The sequence below is a fragment of the Oxyura jamaicensis genome, chromosome 7 (assembly GCF_011077185.1).
Source record: "Oxyura jamaicensis isolate SHBP4307 breed ruddy duck chromosome 7, BPBGC_Ojam_1.0, whole genome shotgun sequence".
In the NCBI taxonomy this organism is placed as follows: Eukaryota; Metazoa; Chordata; class Aves; order Anseriformes; family Anatidae; genus Oxyura; species Oxyura jamaicensis.
In genome coordinates this window covers 9080749-9098481 of record NC_048899.1, presented here as the reverse complement: position 1 = coordinate 9098481, position 17733 = coordinate 9080749, and the positions used below count along the sequence as shown (strand labels likewise).

The window sequence follows — 17733 nt, the reverse complement described above, 5'->3', positions numbered from 1 at the left end:
AAATTTCTATGCAAACACGTGAGACTTCCTTGCACCGTATGCTTACTCATACAAGATTCTTTGCTGGGAAAAGAGATGAGGTCCTAAAATACTTGATGCAAAGATACTTGATACAGAACTGAGTTTTGTGAAGAGGTTTGAAAGAGACAGCAGTTCTCCAAACAACATTTCTGACACTCCTTTTTGACTAAGACAAAGATTATCCATTCTCCCCTCCCCAGCCTGGAACATATGGAGGCATTCCAGCTCTTTTTTATTTACCATTCTCACTGTGAAATAGCCTTGCAAGAGCAACCTTTGCTGTTCCATAAACAGCAATGCAAACCAGTGGGGAGATAAGTTACATAAAGCATATAAAGTATGTATACATAAGTACATATATGCGAAGTACATGGAATAATTAGTGGGTATGTTAGGTACTGCTACACTCTGTGCTCCATGATAGATATTTCTGTGAAGTTTTCTTAGGAATCAGACATCTTGTGGTGTCTGATAGAAGGTGTGGATATTGACTCTAAATAACGTTAGTGATATGACATTTGTAGCACATTTCCTTAATTCTTGTCAAGTATTTTTGTGTTTCTTGGAAATAGACAACCTAGCGATGGATTTAGTGTTTTGATACCTAGAACTGTCTTAATCTACTTTACTAGAGGAGTCATGTACAACAGCTTACACAGTTAAAGACCATGAGTTCTTGCAGAACTCATATTGGCCATATTTGACTTTAGCTTCACCAGAAATGTTAGACTTGGAGTCAATTTTCAGGCTTCAAAGGAAAATACAATGGAAAGCTGAATGGATAAACAAGCAGAGTAAGTACATTTTTGATCTAGCTACAGTGTGCATCTAAAAAGAAGAGCCAGCGTAACATTGTCCAGTTAATGGAGATAAACATACTCCTGTTGTCTTTTACAAACAGAAAATAGCAAACTATACATGCCAGCAAGAATAGCCAGATGTCTGCAAATAATATGCTGCCTCTGCATAAATGCAAATTACTTCTTGAAGAGGTAGGAAGGACATATAATATTAAAAATCTATAAAGTTAGCCTGATGGACTGACAACAAAACTATTTTTCTCTAGATAATAATATATGTAAATAATTATTAGACCCCAAATATCCATGGACATACAACACATCATGTTCAAAAGAGCACAAAATTACAGTTTTAAGAATGCAATAAAAAGGAATCCAACTTCTACAGCATAGTATTTCTTTCTCATTAAAATCATTGCTAGACTTGTGTCCTCATTACATTCACATTAGACCTACCCTTAATATAGTTTACTAACCAATGATTTGATGGTTTGTGTTTTTTGTGACTTGCAGTAAAAATAAATGATTATCCATTACTTGCTACAGTCTTTCTGCAATGGAAGAGCAGTTAAAACTCCATTAACCTGCCACAGCACTGAGACCCCCCTATTTTACACAGGTGTAAATAATTACAATACCTAGTGCAAGACAGGATAGAATCAAAATGTATTGCAATAGGCTGTGGCTGGTGTTACCTGCCAGAAGTTCATGGGTGTCCAGGAAACTATAATGGTTGGGTAACCCTTCTATTTGACCTGTTCAGCTTTGTGCTCTCTTTTATGCCACTGTCCCAGCCTGACTAGATTTCTGCTGTTTTTCCTCATATGGGAATAAAAGGCTTAAAAGTCCTAAAGTACAACATGAAGATTCTTACCTGATCTTTGCTGAACGTAACCATACTTTGGTAGGCAGCATCTGCAGAGGCAAATATGTGGGGGGGATTGGATGAACGCTTCACACCATGATAAAGCTTGGAGAACTAAGTTAAGAAAAAAAAAACACAGGTCAGAATACCTAATTAAAATGTACAAATTGATTGTACAATTAAGAACTGATAAGGAAGATAATGACTATCTTCTGCCTACTAACCAGAAGGCAGTTGTCTGTTCTACCCTGAAATTCACACTGAATCACCCAGCAGAAGAGTGGTAATTCTTGGCACTGACCACCTTCCAGAACACAAATTACAACACCTGAAATACATCCCAAAGTTGCCTTTGCAAGATAATCAAGAGAATTGTATCACAAGAAATACAATTTAAAATACAAGCCTTCAAGCAGGGAAATACCCAAGGTGTACCACAGAAACTGCAAAGGTAAGAGTGAATCTGGAATCTGGTCCCTCTGCCTGCAGCCCTAATTCAGGCACCCACAGACAGTAGGATTTATGACTCCAACTCCCTTCATATTTATAGGAATTAAGCTGCCTCTATATTTACAGCATTTGATTCACTTGTTTCTTTTAAGAAAGCTGCAGCTGATGGTACAGGACATGTAATAACCCAATAGTGAGAGCAACTGTTTAGAAAGCAACAGCCTCAGCATGCGGTGCTTTCATATAACCATCTTCTGTTTCCTAGAAGAAAGTACTAAATGCCAGACAAGAACAGCACTGGTTGGGGCAATATTCAGGCCTCCTCTGAAAGTTGTGTCAACATGGGAAAAGCAACAAAATCAAACTACATCAAACTGAAAGAGGGGGAAAAATAAAAATAACAATAAAAGATTTGTAGCCACACATTTCTGACGGAAGAAAAGGCTGGGGTTAGTCTGTGCTCCCATCATACTTTAAGTACTTTAGCCAGTGGTCTTAATAAAAAAAAAAGGCAAAGTCAGTACTGTCCACTTCTTGCAGTCTCTTACCTGTGGAGAGTAAATGCTGAGATTCTGGAAAGGGTTTAAGGCTATTAAAATGTCTCCCACGTAAGTATAAATTTGTAAGTCAGCATAGCGTTTCTGCAGCTGATGGATAATTGTATCCTGAGAAGATTACAGAAAGTTTGATTGTTAAGCAATATTTTTCCAGTCAAGATAATTTTTGCAAATATACTGAGAACACTGATTAAGAGGTACTTATTATACACGTTATTAATTATTTCTCAAACACTGACATCACAAAACCAAACAAATATTTTCTAATTTCTCACTAATATCATAAAACTAAGTTAAACGGCATATCCTATTGACAGGTAAGTGTGCATTTTGCTATATCAGCCCAAGAAGTAAACTTCCTGAAGACAAAATGGCCATGCAGATTTTCTGCACTTCACAGTACGTTTCCATTTAATTTTTTATTTGACTGTGAAACAAGGATAATAATTTTTCAAGGATTAGATTTTAACTGGTAGTAAGAGACTGTTTTAAGCAGAATGCTAACACAGTTAAGTATTATGTCTTTTTCTCACTGGCCTGCAGGTTAAGGATCTTCAGGGGAAAAAAAAATTGCAGATAGTCTGCACATAGGTGTTACAATGAAATATGCAGCTGATGTTTCACCACTTTTTATGCAGCAGTCGCAAATGTGTTACTCTATATAATTAATCAGTTTTAGTCACTTAAATCAAAATCTTCATGACTAAATTTCCCATTTTAGGACACTTAACAAAATATTTTAAACTATCATCACTCATATTTAAATTCTTCCCCATAAAAGGATTCACTGCTACTGCTTTTATGTCATTAATAAATAGAATATTAACAAAGCGATGACAGCAGATCAGTCACAAGACAATTCCTTTTCCATGCTGAGACAAAAGCTTGCAAAAAAAGAGCTCTTCTCATTCTGTTAAAAGAAACAGGGAAATGTGAGGCACAGTTGTCAGAAACTGCTGCTCAGACAGTACAGTACCTCATCCAGAACTTCTAGATTTACCAGATCGTCATCCAGAGAGTACTTGTCAGCTCCATCCACATGGTAAGGTCTTCTAGTATGTATTCGTTCATGCCTGGAAATTTGTTAGCAGAACACCAGGGTTACAAAACTTGATCATATACAGCAAAGACAGAGGCAATGGGAGTCATGGGTGAGTGTTTTTGCCATGCAGAAAACTTAGGCATGCTCTCTGAAATACGCATTGTTTACTTGAAATACCATCTCATAAAAGCAACATATCAGTTTGCTGTGCAGTGTCATATTCCTGTTTTCTTTCTCACAAGATATAATCCTGATATATTTATTAGTGCCCACAGAAAAGATTTCATTGTAGGCTTACTACTCCCCACTAGTACCGAAAAGTATTTTAAAAATATCTTTTCCCTTCTTGACATAAGTTAATGGACTACCACTCTGATTAATTCAATCTTCCCCACCCCACGTACCTAGTCTATAGCTTTATCACCTAATGAAGTTACAAGAAGTAATAAGTAGTATAAAATCCTCCTATTACCTTGTTGTGTGACAAAGCACCTCCTCAGATGACCCTAGATCTGGTCCTGAACATTTCTGAACCACAGCTGCCATCAGACTCTAAATTGTATGGATGTTCAGTCAGCTTGTCCTCAGAGATTTAAGCCACACAATAAGCAGCAAAGACAAACAGTCACATAACCCCTTTATAATCAGATTATGCTGAAGGAATCTTTGAAAATGCTGTGTATATGTTTTTAAACAGCACATCGTTTTGAAACAGGGACAAATGAAGACGGTGTAATATGTCTTCCACAGAGGGGGTGAAATATGAGTGCTGTAAGCACAACTAGGCTTTTCTTTACAACAAACATAATCAAAGCATAGTAGGAGGACACCCACCGAGATACAGTCTGCATCCTGCTGAGTAACATTTAGCATTGATCCTCAATGACAGTCCCTGACAGATTGTTTCTGCATTGGCTGCCATGTAGGAAGTACGAATCACATGCTCATACAACCAGAAACAATGCTAAATATTGTATCAAGCAACTACAGAATGATAGCGTAACATGGCAGGAAATACTCTTTATCTATACAGTTGAAGGTTAAGATGAAGATGTAGCAGGTCTTTTTTCTTTAATCCTAATTTCATATAGTCATGGAATTGTGTTTGAAAAAATAAGCATCAAGGCTCTTGCTTTTTGTCTCTTTATGTGCACTTCCACATGAACTTAGTAGGATTTCATTCAGTAAAGAGACTATCTTCATACCCAAGAGCTATTGTGTACAGAAGAATTATTGCTTGGAAAGTGTCTAACAAAGAGAAAAGTGTTAAGTATTTGTTGATAATTGTGACTACATTTAAAGATCTTCACTTTTTATGTCAATTTTTATTCATTTTTCTTGTTTACTTTTGGCAACTCTATATGTTCTGGAAAAATACTCTGTAATGGTTTATTTGAATTGTAATTAAATAAAACTGTGCAATCTGTTTTGTCAGCAAGGATGTAAAATACAGGGACCACAGCAGGTTTTGATGACAGTCCTGCTTATATTTTCCATCCTATGTCCCCAAACAGAAATGGTTGTTTCCTTGATGTACATATGAAGAAACGAAAGAAGAACACACATAAAAAAAAAAAAAACGTGAAAGAGAAATCCTTCCAGTGGGCAGCACAGAGACAGTGACAATTTGTTCAAAGTTCTATTCAATTAAACCTTCCATTTTTAGATTTTTGTTAGGTGCTTACTGCATTCATGAACATTACACTTTGCTGTCAAGCCAGATCCTCAAGGGAGTACGAATGCATGTAAGTGGCGTAATGAACTGTTTTTCTAATTGTTGTTTCCATTTCAAAACAAAATTCAACCTCTTACTTCACAGCTGAGAAAAATGTTGTTATAAATAATTTAAACCATTTAGAGAGGGGAGCACTTATCAGTCCATACATAAAGCAAATATTTTAACAGTTTCTGGACTTCATGGAGATGTGACTAACAAAGCAATGGCTAGACATTATAACTAATATAACTAACCTGTGAGGATATTTTTTCCTGGCATAAACCATCATAACCACAATATTAAATTGCAACAAGATGCAAGTATGGATTTCTCTACCAGAGGAGCAAGGAGGAGGGGGAAAGAGGGCACATCTAAACCTAAGCATCTCTAATTGCAGAATGGCTTTGCAAACTAATCTGTTATCTGATTGTGTATTAAACTCCCGCTGTTTGTTCTCCTTAAGAGATAAATGACTCTACTGTGTTATTGGAAAAATGTTTTGTTTTGTTTTAACTCTATGTAAATAAATAATTAAGGAAACCACTCTTAGTCAAATATGTAAACCAGATAACCTTTGTGCACATATTTCCTTGTGCTTAACTCATTTTCTTAAGTACATGATTAGGAAGAGGATATTAGGAACATAACATCACATTAGCTTCAAATCTCCTGCTGGCCTCATCAGTTTTCTACTGACCCTAAGTCCTGCTGATATGTTGACAGAGTGGGAAGAAAGAATACAGACAGTAAGCATTTATTATTTCTACAATTTTACATCAGAAGTACACCCTGCTTTTAAAGTATTTTCAAAACATTTCTTAAAAAACAGAAGGAAACACTCTTAATTGGAGGAATAATTGTATTTTTTTTTCCCTTCAACAGTGCAATTTACCATCCTTTTTTCAGTTACTGTTAGATTCACAGAATGGTTTGGGTTGGAAGGGACCTTGAAGGTCATATAGGTCCAGCCCCCTTGCCAAGTGCAAATTCTAAGCAAAAGGAAAATTGACAGCGTTGGCTTATTTGCCTTACGGTTCCAGGAATGTTCCAATTCCTGTGCTGTAGGATGTAGTATCTTCATTACAAAGCGTCATAATAGGGCTAGTTACTTACGGTACCTAACCTTATAAAACCTAAAGAGCAGCATTAGATTTATTCCAGAATTCTAGTGATGAGCAGTCTCTTTTGAAAAAGGCTCTGTTCTCCCAAGCATTTTCCCTTCACCTTTTTATCACACAAAGATAGCTGGAGAGAGTTTTTTCAGATTTTGGAGGACGAGCAAGTGGCAAGCAGCACTTCTCTTGTACTAGATGTCAGCCACAGTAATAGAAGTGCACTGTAAATAGCTATATGCTAATACGACCCTGCAATCAAGCTGATGATGGGGAAGGAAAAGCTAAATTGACCACAGATACTTTTAGATTGAAAAATCACTTTGCTGGCAGGTCCAGCCTGCAGATTAAAGCAGCACAGATCATGAGTTTTTTTTTGCTCTTTGGCAGGTCTCCCTCTCCAAGCTCTCCCCCCTCTACCCCCAACATTTTTTTATAACAGTGCCTTCCTTTACTTTGGCCTCTTTGTGCATTTAACTATTTGTTTACTGTTCTTCTAGGACCCACACAGGAAAACGTGTTTCTGTACTAGTTCTTTAAGTTATTGCCAATTTTAAAATGATTTGTGCCCAAATAGAGATTTACAAGAAAAACACTCAACACGATGAGAGAGAAAAAATAGCAGTGAATGTGCTATTGTCACACAGAGAAGCACAACCCATTCCCTGTGCATTGCAAAGAGCAAATTTTACTCCTGTACATCAAGTTTCAGCCTGGAATAAATTGTTCAAGCAAGGTCATAATAGAAACACTGACAAAGCCTTAATTACAACAATATAAAAGCTGTAGCTATAACAAACATCTGTGTAATCTGCAGTAAAAATACATATACTGTAATCAGGTCAAAGATTGCCTTTTGGGGCCCCAATTTCTTTGTGATTTTTTCCCTGTAATTTTTAACTATTTTTTAACAGTCACCTGATACGCGTACAGATGAAGGCTAGAAGTATTGCATTTAACCCACATTAAATCCTGTGTGTGCAGCATTTTACAATCAGAGAACTATTTCTGTTTCTGTTATTCTGAGTCCAAAGGAAATTACTGACTGAATGCAATCAAGTTCCTTGCAGTTAATTGCTTTCAAACCTAAATGTGAGCTGGCAGAGAAGCTAGATATCTGGTTGTAAGAATTACTTCCTTGGATGGACTGCTGCTGTAATCCAGCTGGCTGACAGGAGGTGGGAAGCTGCCAAGCCACCATAGTCTCATCCTAATATCAGAGAAAGTACCCAGAACGTACCTGCCCTGCTCAAACTGTTACGTTTAGCTTTCTTTTTTCCATTTTTTTTCCTATTCTTTTTTACTTCCCTTTTTCCAAGCTTTTTCAGGTTTGGTTCATCTTGATGATAAGGTCACCTTTTTCTGCCTGAAAATCCAAGGTTTCTTGACTGTCTGTTCTCCATTACAGTGGCACACTGACCCAGCATGACGCAACACTTCTCTACCCAAACGCTGAAGTTCTTTCATTCTTTTAAAAACTGAAAACAGAGGTTACTAGATTTTTTCCTGTTGATTTCTATGAAGAAGCCTATTTATAGAGGAACATAAAATACCAAGACTGTAGGAAAACATCCAAGATAAGAATAAGCCATGTCTGGAGTTCACTTCTTCAAAGCTGCTGCTAATTTGAAAACAGCCACTTTGAACCATACAACCAAATGCATTTGCTACTTAATAAAAATTGAATTTCAAACATAGAATCAACTCTAGGCATTTTACGCCAGGAGTCAGTCACTTGAGGAAATATAACAGATTATTTCTTTGCTGAGCTTCAGCTCTATGACATTTCATAGACAAGGATAACAAAACAAAAGTAGAGGGCAGTTGATGACTTTTAAGTATTATGGTTACCTTAAAACTGTTATAGACTTACCTACTGCTTTTTGTATAGCTGCCCTAGGTTAGCTCTCCCTAAAGAATACATAGACATACAAATGAAACATAGCTCGTACATATACTAGAAATAATGTCCACTACTTTGTCATCTTCTATTACAAGAAATCCTACAACAGATCCTCCAAAGCTCCTTTTGTTTTAGGCAAAACTTTTTGAATGTATTCTGTAAAGAGTCTTCCCTGCTTTCTTCCTCATTACATTTGTGGAAAGACAGGTGTTATTGCTGGGTTTTGTGAAACTGGCAGCACCCATTTTCATAGGGATAGGAGATACCTGTATCTCATGCATAAAAATAATTTTGGGAAAAGTACTTAAAGCTGGTGGAAAAGTCTCAAAGAGCATCCTTTTCATTAAAAAAAAAAAAAAAAGAGAGAGAGAGAGAAAGCAGGAGAAAGTGTTATTTTTTATTTTTTATTTTTTTTCAATTAAAAAGTATTAACTTTTACTAGCACAACCCATTTTGTTTTAATTATTAATTTCTCACATAAAGGAAAGAGTGTGAAGCTCTCTCTAGGAGGTTACCTCATGGCAAAGGGACATTGCAAAACAATATCTGATGATAGCAACAAAACAAACTGATGACAGCAACAAATGTCTGTTAGTAGGCTCTTCTCAGCAAACCCAGAAAAGAGCTCCTTTAGTTCAGATGGAAGACAAGCTGTGCTGACCTTAAGTCTAACTATACTGTGCTCAAAGAAGTTTATAAATGAAGAATGAAAGAAAAATTAAGGAGAAGTTTCAGGCTGTGGCTGCAGAGGTCAGACCAGATGATCCTGTCCAAAGGTGACAGCTTGCTTCTTTCTACCTGTATCATCCCTTACTTTTGGTCAATTAAGATAATCCCTCCTTTGCTTCAGCTATAGCAGTTGAGGAATCCCCTCTCTTCAATCAGTAACGCAGTAAAAAAATCATCTGTACATTTCTGCTGGCTTAGTTTTCTTCTTAGTTTTTTTCTTCTATGCAGAAGCTCCAGTTCAGGAGGTTTTGACAATGGTTATCAGAGCTGAAATAAAAACAGCATCATGAGCTTGTTCCTGGAACCTGTGGTAGAATGGGAGAAAGAAACCAGTTCTTTCCTTTTCAGTGAACTGCTGTATCAGCTCTCCACATCTCTCCATTATACCCTTGGGACATACTTTGATGAGAAAGTTGAGCTGCGATTTAAAAACTCTTTGCCAAAGAAAATTATCTGGTTCCTTTTTCTGACTTCTGTGGCTTCCCCTCCTCTCTTGCACCAGCTCCACCTAGTCTTCAGCTCCTCAGTGAGTCAGATACAGTCAATAACCCAGGAGAAAAGCAGCCGTTTTAATTTGGCTTTGCCGGGCTGGCTGTCTCTGCTAGTTCTCTGAACTTGGTCAGCTCCCTGGCAGGTCAGACAAGCCCCACAGCTAACACAGCAAGAATATGGGGTGAGGAAACTGCCACTTGACAATGAGCTGAGCCCATTTGTGAAGCCAGGCTTTGAGTTAGTCACTAATGTATTTCAGGACAGATCTTTGGCCACACTACCTTAAAGCAATGGGAAATAAATCCACAGTGTTGCTAAAGGTTCCCTCAGAGCAGGTGGAATTGCCTCCTGGACATAAATTAGACCCATAGAGGATATTCTAGGCCAAAGTGAGCAAGCCTGTGCTGGGAGAGATTCAAATGAGACCAACACAGAGCCTTAATGCAGCTGTTATATCCCCAAAGTTCCTGGTAAGCAGAATGTCACGCAGAGCTCCTAGAACAAATGGGTGTGACTGAAGTGCCATGACAGTGCTCTGACTGCCATTACATTCTGTGCATAGGTGAGTAAATCTGACTTGGAGCTGCCTCAAGGTTGTCTGGGAACTTGGAAGATGGAAAAGTGGCTTAGAAATACCTTCATACTCCCTTTCACTGCATTATCTAGATCTTGCGTTCAGGTACCTGCTTAGCCCTTTATCCGTATATTATTTAAATATAGTTTGTTTTTTTTAAAAAAAAGGAAGAAAAAGGACATTTAAGTTGTCTTGTATAGGTTATTTGTCTCTAAAAGCACTCTAACATTCTCAAAGTAACAGAAAGCTATGTTGTGAATAAATCGAAATGCATCTGATTATACTTTCATTAATGTAAATCAAGAGTAAATCTGTCAAAGCTAGAAAATTGTGTGCTTAGCTTATACCCAGTTACACACTGTTACCTGCAAACACACCTTTGCATTCAGTGTGGAAATGCCACAAAAGTAACTGCCACTTAGCCTGAACATGCGCATCACCTGGCAAGGGAGAAGTGATTGTATAAGCTGTCTACTCAAACTTTTTCTCACAGGTAGGAGTGCCGCTAGAAAAGATGCATCACACCAGTCTAGCTAAACGGGTCAGTCCCTTTTGCATACGCCAGGAACTACTTCCCCTTCCTGATCCTAACCAGCTCAACTACACTGGCAGATAAATAATGCAAGTAATTTTTTTTTTTCTGTGAGTTTATATTATGTATACATTATATATAGTTATACTATATATTTATCCTTATTTTATAATGCCATTAGACAGTTTTTTAAGGCTTTTCACTGCTACCATTTTGCCTAGGGGTTAAATCTCCCTACTACAGAGCCAAGCTCTTTACTACTATCAGACTGTGTCTATACCTCTGCGTATAAATTATCATTAGATGCTGGTTGGTTCTCTTGCAATAAACTTATGTTTATAGTCCAACATTAACTGACTGGTACTAAGTACCTATTTAAAATTTAGAACTTTCCAACTTTCAGAATATAAAACTGCCACATGCTCGTAGTCTTCAAAACTGTAATATTTTCAATTTATTTATTATTTACTAAGGTGATCCTTAGAATACCAGCAAACATTTGGAAATGTTTTGAGATTCTTTCCACAAAGCAGCTAAAACCTCACTTTTGGCACACAGACTTGGTGTTTTGCATGGCTATGCTTTTGCAGTGCAACTATATTTTGTCCCAATTTGATCAAGTTACAAATATTTGGAAAAATCAGTGCTTCATCATTCTGAACAACATGTTGTATATTTCAGTGGTAAAGCTCACTAAATTTTTGTTCTCACTGAGCATGCTCTCAGCCTTGATCAAAGTGGGTCAGTGCTTCAAAGAACAAGTAAGAAGCTAGCAGTAGTACTGGAGTAAAAGGCTACAGTGATCAAAAAAATCAGAAACACATTCTGTCTCTTCTCCTACTAGGAAAGGCTGAGAGGACTGGGACTGTTCAGAGAAGTCTCAAGAGGGACCTTATTAATGTATGCAAATACCTGAGAGGAGGGTGCAGAGAAGTTGGAGCCAGGCTCTTCAGTGGTGCCCAGGACAGGGCAAGAGACAACAGGCACAAAATGAAAAACAGGAGGACCCATCTGAACTTCAGGAAACACTTCTTTACTGTGAGGATGGCCAAGCACTGATACAGGCTGTCCAGAGAGGCTGTGGAGTCTCCCTCCTTGAGATATTCAAAAGCCATCCAGCCATGGTGCTGAGCAGCCTGCTCTGGGTGTCCCTGCTTGAGCAAGGGAGTTGGACCAGATGACCTCCAGAGGTCCCTTACAACCTAAAACAAGTGATTCTATGATTCTTTAACAGCAGTTGTACAGTATATTGACTTCAAAGTGAAGGTAAAAGATGACTATTTCTCCAGTAGCCTAACCTTGCCTCCCCTCTTAGCATTCACTGGCAGTGGCAGATGTCCTCTAGTTCAGAGGCATGGCTAAAAGCAAAATGACAATGAGTATGCTGAGAGCAGGGCTTTAGGAGTAGAAGTGAAACTATAGCAGAACTGGGAGAGGTGAGCTCAGTGATGTAAAAGAGCAAGCGGTCTGCAAGCTACATTATTAGTTTATGGACAGACTTGGGAAAATAAATGCTGGCTTGGTCTTGATTCCTTCTCACATTATGGAGACAGATACCAAAGGGATTTGTTGGAAAACCATGAGGAATCCATTTCAGAGCTCCTCTTAGCACAAGGATCATTCCATTCTTTGTATCTTCTATTTGGTCAAAAGCTGGGAAAACTCCAATATCTTTTGTGCCATCCAACCCACAGCTGTAGTAGTCTATCTGTGAGGGGTTACATGGGGGACATCCACTCAGGAGGAAAGATACAGCAGAAACATGAAGTGTAACACTGGCACAGCTCCCTCACTCACAGTAAGCAGTTCCTGGTATGCATTTCCAGTGGGGGGTGCAGGGAGAACAAGCTAGAAGTCAGCTTCACCTTGAAACTGTACTTATAGCTATTCCTTTATTTTAACTTGTACATTTTTGTTTGTGCTTTTAGCATTTAAGCTACAGAATCTAATGGCATATAAGCATATACATGTTTATGACTTATGAATCATGACATTTAATTTTCTTCATCAACATTAGTAGGTGTTTGTTTATAATAACGGGCCAGAGCTTATCTCATGCTAGACAAATTTCATATTACAGAATGATTGCTGAGCTCAGGAAGGTGTGCTCATTTGCATTTAATTCTTTTTTGAAACAGTGAAATTCTGCCACCCTCTGGACAGCAACTAAACTAAGACATTTAGTAAGCCTCAAAAGTAAAACAAAACAAAACAAAACAAAAAACTCACTGTTGCTGATGAGCATTCATTGCTTTTTAAGCACATATTTAAATTAATTACTAAGCTGAATAAAAAATAGCAGTTATTACTAAACCAAAGACAAAACAATTTAAGTACTGAATAACCTACTTACTAACAGCATCTAATCAAAAAGCACACTTTAAAAAGTGTTCCATTCTTAGCCTTTTCTAGCAGTCACTTCATTGTTCACGGTTGTATTTCTAAAGATCTGCTACAAAAATACATTTTTCAACATGGCAACAGGTATTTCTCCAGGCCAGAGCATTCTGGAAATTCTAGCATCTCTGAGATTAAGCCAAAAGCAAATACATATAAAATGAGAGTTCAGTGGGACAAAGAAGGCTAAGGAGAGTTTGTATCATGACAGACCAAAGTAGCTTTAAAATCTATCCATGGGAAAGTATGTTTCTTGCATTCACATGGCATAGAGCACTTACTACTAATAATATCACTAGTCAATACATTCATATGATCATTTGACACAGTAAGTATCTGCACATTCAAAGTTTCAAATTTTGCTTCCAGGATTAGTGGGAGGAAGGATGGCTGCTGCATGTGTGTTGTACAGTACCTCGTTTTGGCTATGGAGCCTAGCCGCTGCTGTTCTTGGATGAGTTCAGCCAGCTGTTTTTGCAGAGACATATCTTTACCATGTACTTGTTTAATAAAAGGGTGCTCCAAAAGGTGGGTGACTGAAGGACGCTTTTCAAAATCCTTGATAAGACACCTGTGACAGAGAAATAGCGGTCTCATGCAATGATGTTAGTTCATTACAGCGTGATTTGAGCTGGCTTACTGTGTGGTTGTTATAAAATAGTAGCTTCATTTTTCACAAATTTGAGTTCCTGAGTATGCAAACAGACTTATCCTATATATTGCAATAAATCTGACATAAAATACTTAACAAAGTGAATTCACCCTACAACTATACTAGTATAAAGGTTATGAATTTTACCTTATTTCAATCCTTTTAAAACTGTAACTAGCTTACTATGAAAAAAATGTCAGTGTATCTTGTTAGCACTGTACAGTTAGTATCCACTAAACATAACCTAAGATAAATAGACAATATTTCCTTCACTTCAATTTTCTACCTATTCTCCAATGACAGTTATGACCAAGAACTGCAGGACATTGCCCAATAAAAGCCACAACTGAAACTTGTGATAGTCAGAACAATTTGATATAAAGCTTTGTTCTGTGATTAAAATGAACGTTTCAGATAGAGCTTCTATACCGCGATGGTAAGTGTTAGCATAAGAATCATAGAAAATTCTGTAAACCCTCGTATCTCAGACTGGAAAAGAAATGAATGAGTCAGATTTAAATGCTAGCCAGGGTACCAAAGTTCTCTCTGTGATAGAAACAGGTGATCAAGGAATAAGTAAAGAGATGTATCCTATTAGATTAGCATGAAGTCTCATGTTAATTTATATAATCAAGATCTAAAATTGAGGACGCCATGATTAAAGTAGAATTCTCTTCTGTACAATAAAGCTGAAATAATACTGTTCAAACAGAAGAATGATCTAACAGGATCAGATTGCTTTAAAGTACCCTCTAATTCCTCTTTACATTAAAGTATTCTGTTTCTTTTGCTGAAATAAAAACAGTGATAATAATCAAGCATGGGAGAAAAGCTGCAATTCAACATACATCTCCCTCCCAGCAACTAATATTTCAGCGAATCATAGCCCAAGACTAGGTTATTTGATGAGACGTATTGATGTTATATACTTCACAATTACATTTCATATTTGCTGCTATTAACTGACACATCTAAAGTACTTCCTTATCAGGGCCAAATATCACAAATGAAGATTATCTTTTTACCCACAAATTCATTGAAACTTTAATGCCTTTTAGAATAACAGATATTCTAGCAGTATCAATACAAAACTTTAAAAAAAAGTAAATAATATCTAAAATATCATACACATTAACTGATTTCAAATATTATCAAGCACTTTAGTAAACAAATAAAATTTTGCCTCACCTCAAATACTTTACTGAAGCCTAAAGTCTGGTCTAAAAATGATCCTGCAACGTCTTTGGACATAACTTTAATACTTTAGGTTCCTGAAAACCATTTTCTCAGCCTCTTCACAGAATCACACTCTTCTTGCTAAATCTAGTCCAGAAAAGACAGTCTGTAAAATCTGCTGTCAGTTCAACTGTTTTGGTGAGTTTTGCAATTGGTTAGAACTGAAGCCTCCCAGTTGAAGACTAAACTAACAGACCGTGCTTTATCTCCATCCCTCTGAGTGCAAGGCTATAAATACCACTCCTGTCCTCCCATGAAGAGAGATCCATCATTAGGCTTTAACAGGTTCAAGTCCCCCCAGCCCTCACACATACTTTTCTTGCTGTCATCCATGGTCTTTAAAAGTCAATACACCCACACAGACAATACAGTCCATGCCAATCCTGGTTAAATTTATGTGTTTCCTGAGAAAAAGGAAAAAAGCATTTGAGAAGAAAGATACCATTAATCAAGACAGGCAATGGAAAAAAAAAAATACAAAACCATACAAAAATCATGGATTGATGACAAGAGGCTGCAGTGGGTATGTCATTCTGAAAAGCTCATGTACTCATGATTTTTACCATTCTAACAATAACTACACATTCTTTCCGTTTATACTACATTATTAATATATAAATACCCCTGTTTCATTTGAATACATCTGATACAGCAGATGTTACTTTTTAGACAGTTGAAAGTTGAGTTTAAATGGAATCTCTTCACGAAATTACACATTTCCACATAGAATACCTTGAGAATATAAAAATCTTCTACCCTGTTGTATGCATTTATTGCAACAAATTTTGCTGTGAGCTCAGGAGCAATGCACCTCCAAAGATACCCTACGGACAAGATCCAGAAGTTGCAAGTTCTTCCCTAACATATGGTTCCTATATGAAATAGCCAGATGTCCAGGATACTGCATTTATTAAGGAAGTCTGACAAGATGAGAAGGGAAACATTTTAGAGAAAGAAGTTCTTAGCTGCTCCATTCTGTGCCTGAAACACTAGCTGTCTGGGTCTTGCATGTGTCTGAATGAGCATAGGTAAGTTCTGTCAGAGAGAGGGTCTTGAAAACTACCTGAGGATTACCTTTGTTTCTGCTGCATGCTCTTGCTGTTCCCCTGCTGACAAGTCACTTTGTATGCAAGCTGCTCTTCTGCTTTGCAACTCTTTAAGTTTATATATAGTTTCATCTACACTGCAGCATTTCATTTCATATGCAGTAGGATATTTTTGCCATCTCTGGTCATTTAGGATTTCACTTGAAACAAAAGTGAAGCCTCATGAATTTGTAAGACAGCTAAGCGAGTAACACACAAGACACAATTGCAATTCTGTGATCCAAGTCTCCATTCCAAGCTCAGACAAGGTACTGAGTATACTCTCAGATGGACAGCAAGGTATCACAACAAAGCAGAGAACTAGTAACTAACAGCTAACAAGTCTTGGGCCACCACTTATGTGCTACTGAAAAAGGTGTCAGGCTGCCAGTATCGCTGCAGAAGTAAGGTAGCTACACTGGAAGCAGTGTTACACTATAGAAAACATCGATGCATTTACAATGGTAGGGCCTGCAGGGAGGTGAGTAGGGGGTTCAATCAGTACAATCAGGAAACGTAGTCCACAGCAAGCACAGAAAAAAGAAATCAAGAATATAGACCTTTGAAATCTCATGACATTAACATTTAAGAGGAAGAGCACAGTAACAAAGCAGCTTTTAGAAGGTCACTCACCAGAAATTATTCCTATTCAGTGTGTCCAACAGAAATCAAAGTGAACATTGTGCATGTGCAAGAAAATATTAAGAAATCATGTCACTGAAGGATTTGCTTCTAAGGAAAGGAGAAAACCAAAGTATCTTCAGCTGCTCATCTAGGTATTCATTTAAGACCGATTTGGACAGTTAGTTTAGGCACTGTCAAACATCAACCATGCAATTACACACCAAACTAACAAATGTGGTGCACCTGCAATTTAATCCAATTTGTTTGGCCCATGGAAATTATACATTAAAAAAAAAAAAAAGTGGTGAGACTGCTTCCCACACAGCAAATTGACTAAAACATTTACTACAAGATGAGTTTCTCATAAGGTACAATGCAAATATGATCACAGTTGGTCTGCAGTTTTTTGGATCTAAAATAACGCTAAGAGTAAGTATACAGAGATTGGAAAAGAAACAAACACTGTACATGTTGGCCTTGATGAAAGTCAATCCATTACCTAATTTGAAATTCTACTATCTTTCATCATGCTTTCTTAGCTGAAAATTAATTCTCAGAATTCATTAGTGTCACTACATTAAACATAGGTTGCAGCCATTTGCTGCAATCTCCCAGCCAGGCTCCTGAGCACCACTTCCATTCTGCCACAATTACAGACAAAGATGAAGCATTTATTAGCAAAGGATAAGAGCAGCCTCCTGTACACACAGGCCTGTCTGAGGCAGCCTGTAAAAATTCACTGGCTGCTTGCACGTGGATGATAACATTGTTGGAATTGCTGTGTCTCACCAATGTAAACTGCCATTTTGCAAGTGGCAAATCAGGTGACTGAAAAGGGGAGCTATTTTATCAGCATTCATGAGCTAATATTTCCTAATGAATAAATGGAAAGAAATAGATTTCTTAAGAACTGCACTGGTGGTCTCAAATCTCCTGTGTGAACAG

The 17733-nt window shown here is 37.4% G+C and overlaps 1 protein-coding gene across 8 annotated transcripts in view; it reads right to left on the bottom strand.

Moving 5' to 3' along the window:
* MYO3B (myosin IIIB) overlaps positions 1–17733 on the bottom strand; it is a 192474-nt gene that overhangs the window by 100075 nt on the left and 74666 nt on the right. For all 8 annotated transcript variants that reach the window (XM_035332279.1, XM_035332278.1, XM_035332273.1 and 5 more), the window contains 4 exons: positions 13607–13762; positions 3670–3766; positions 2685–2801; positions 1696–1800 (listed from right to left, as the gene is read on the bottom strand). In XM_035332279.1, the coding sequence (XP_035188170.1) occupies positions 1696–1800; positions 2685–2801; positions 3670–3766; positions 13607–13762 (475 nt within the window). The remainder of the gene's footprint in view (positions 1–1695; positions 1801–2684; positions 2802–3669; positions 3767–13606; positions 13763–17733) is intronic.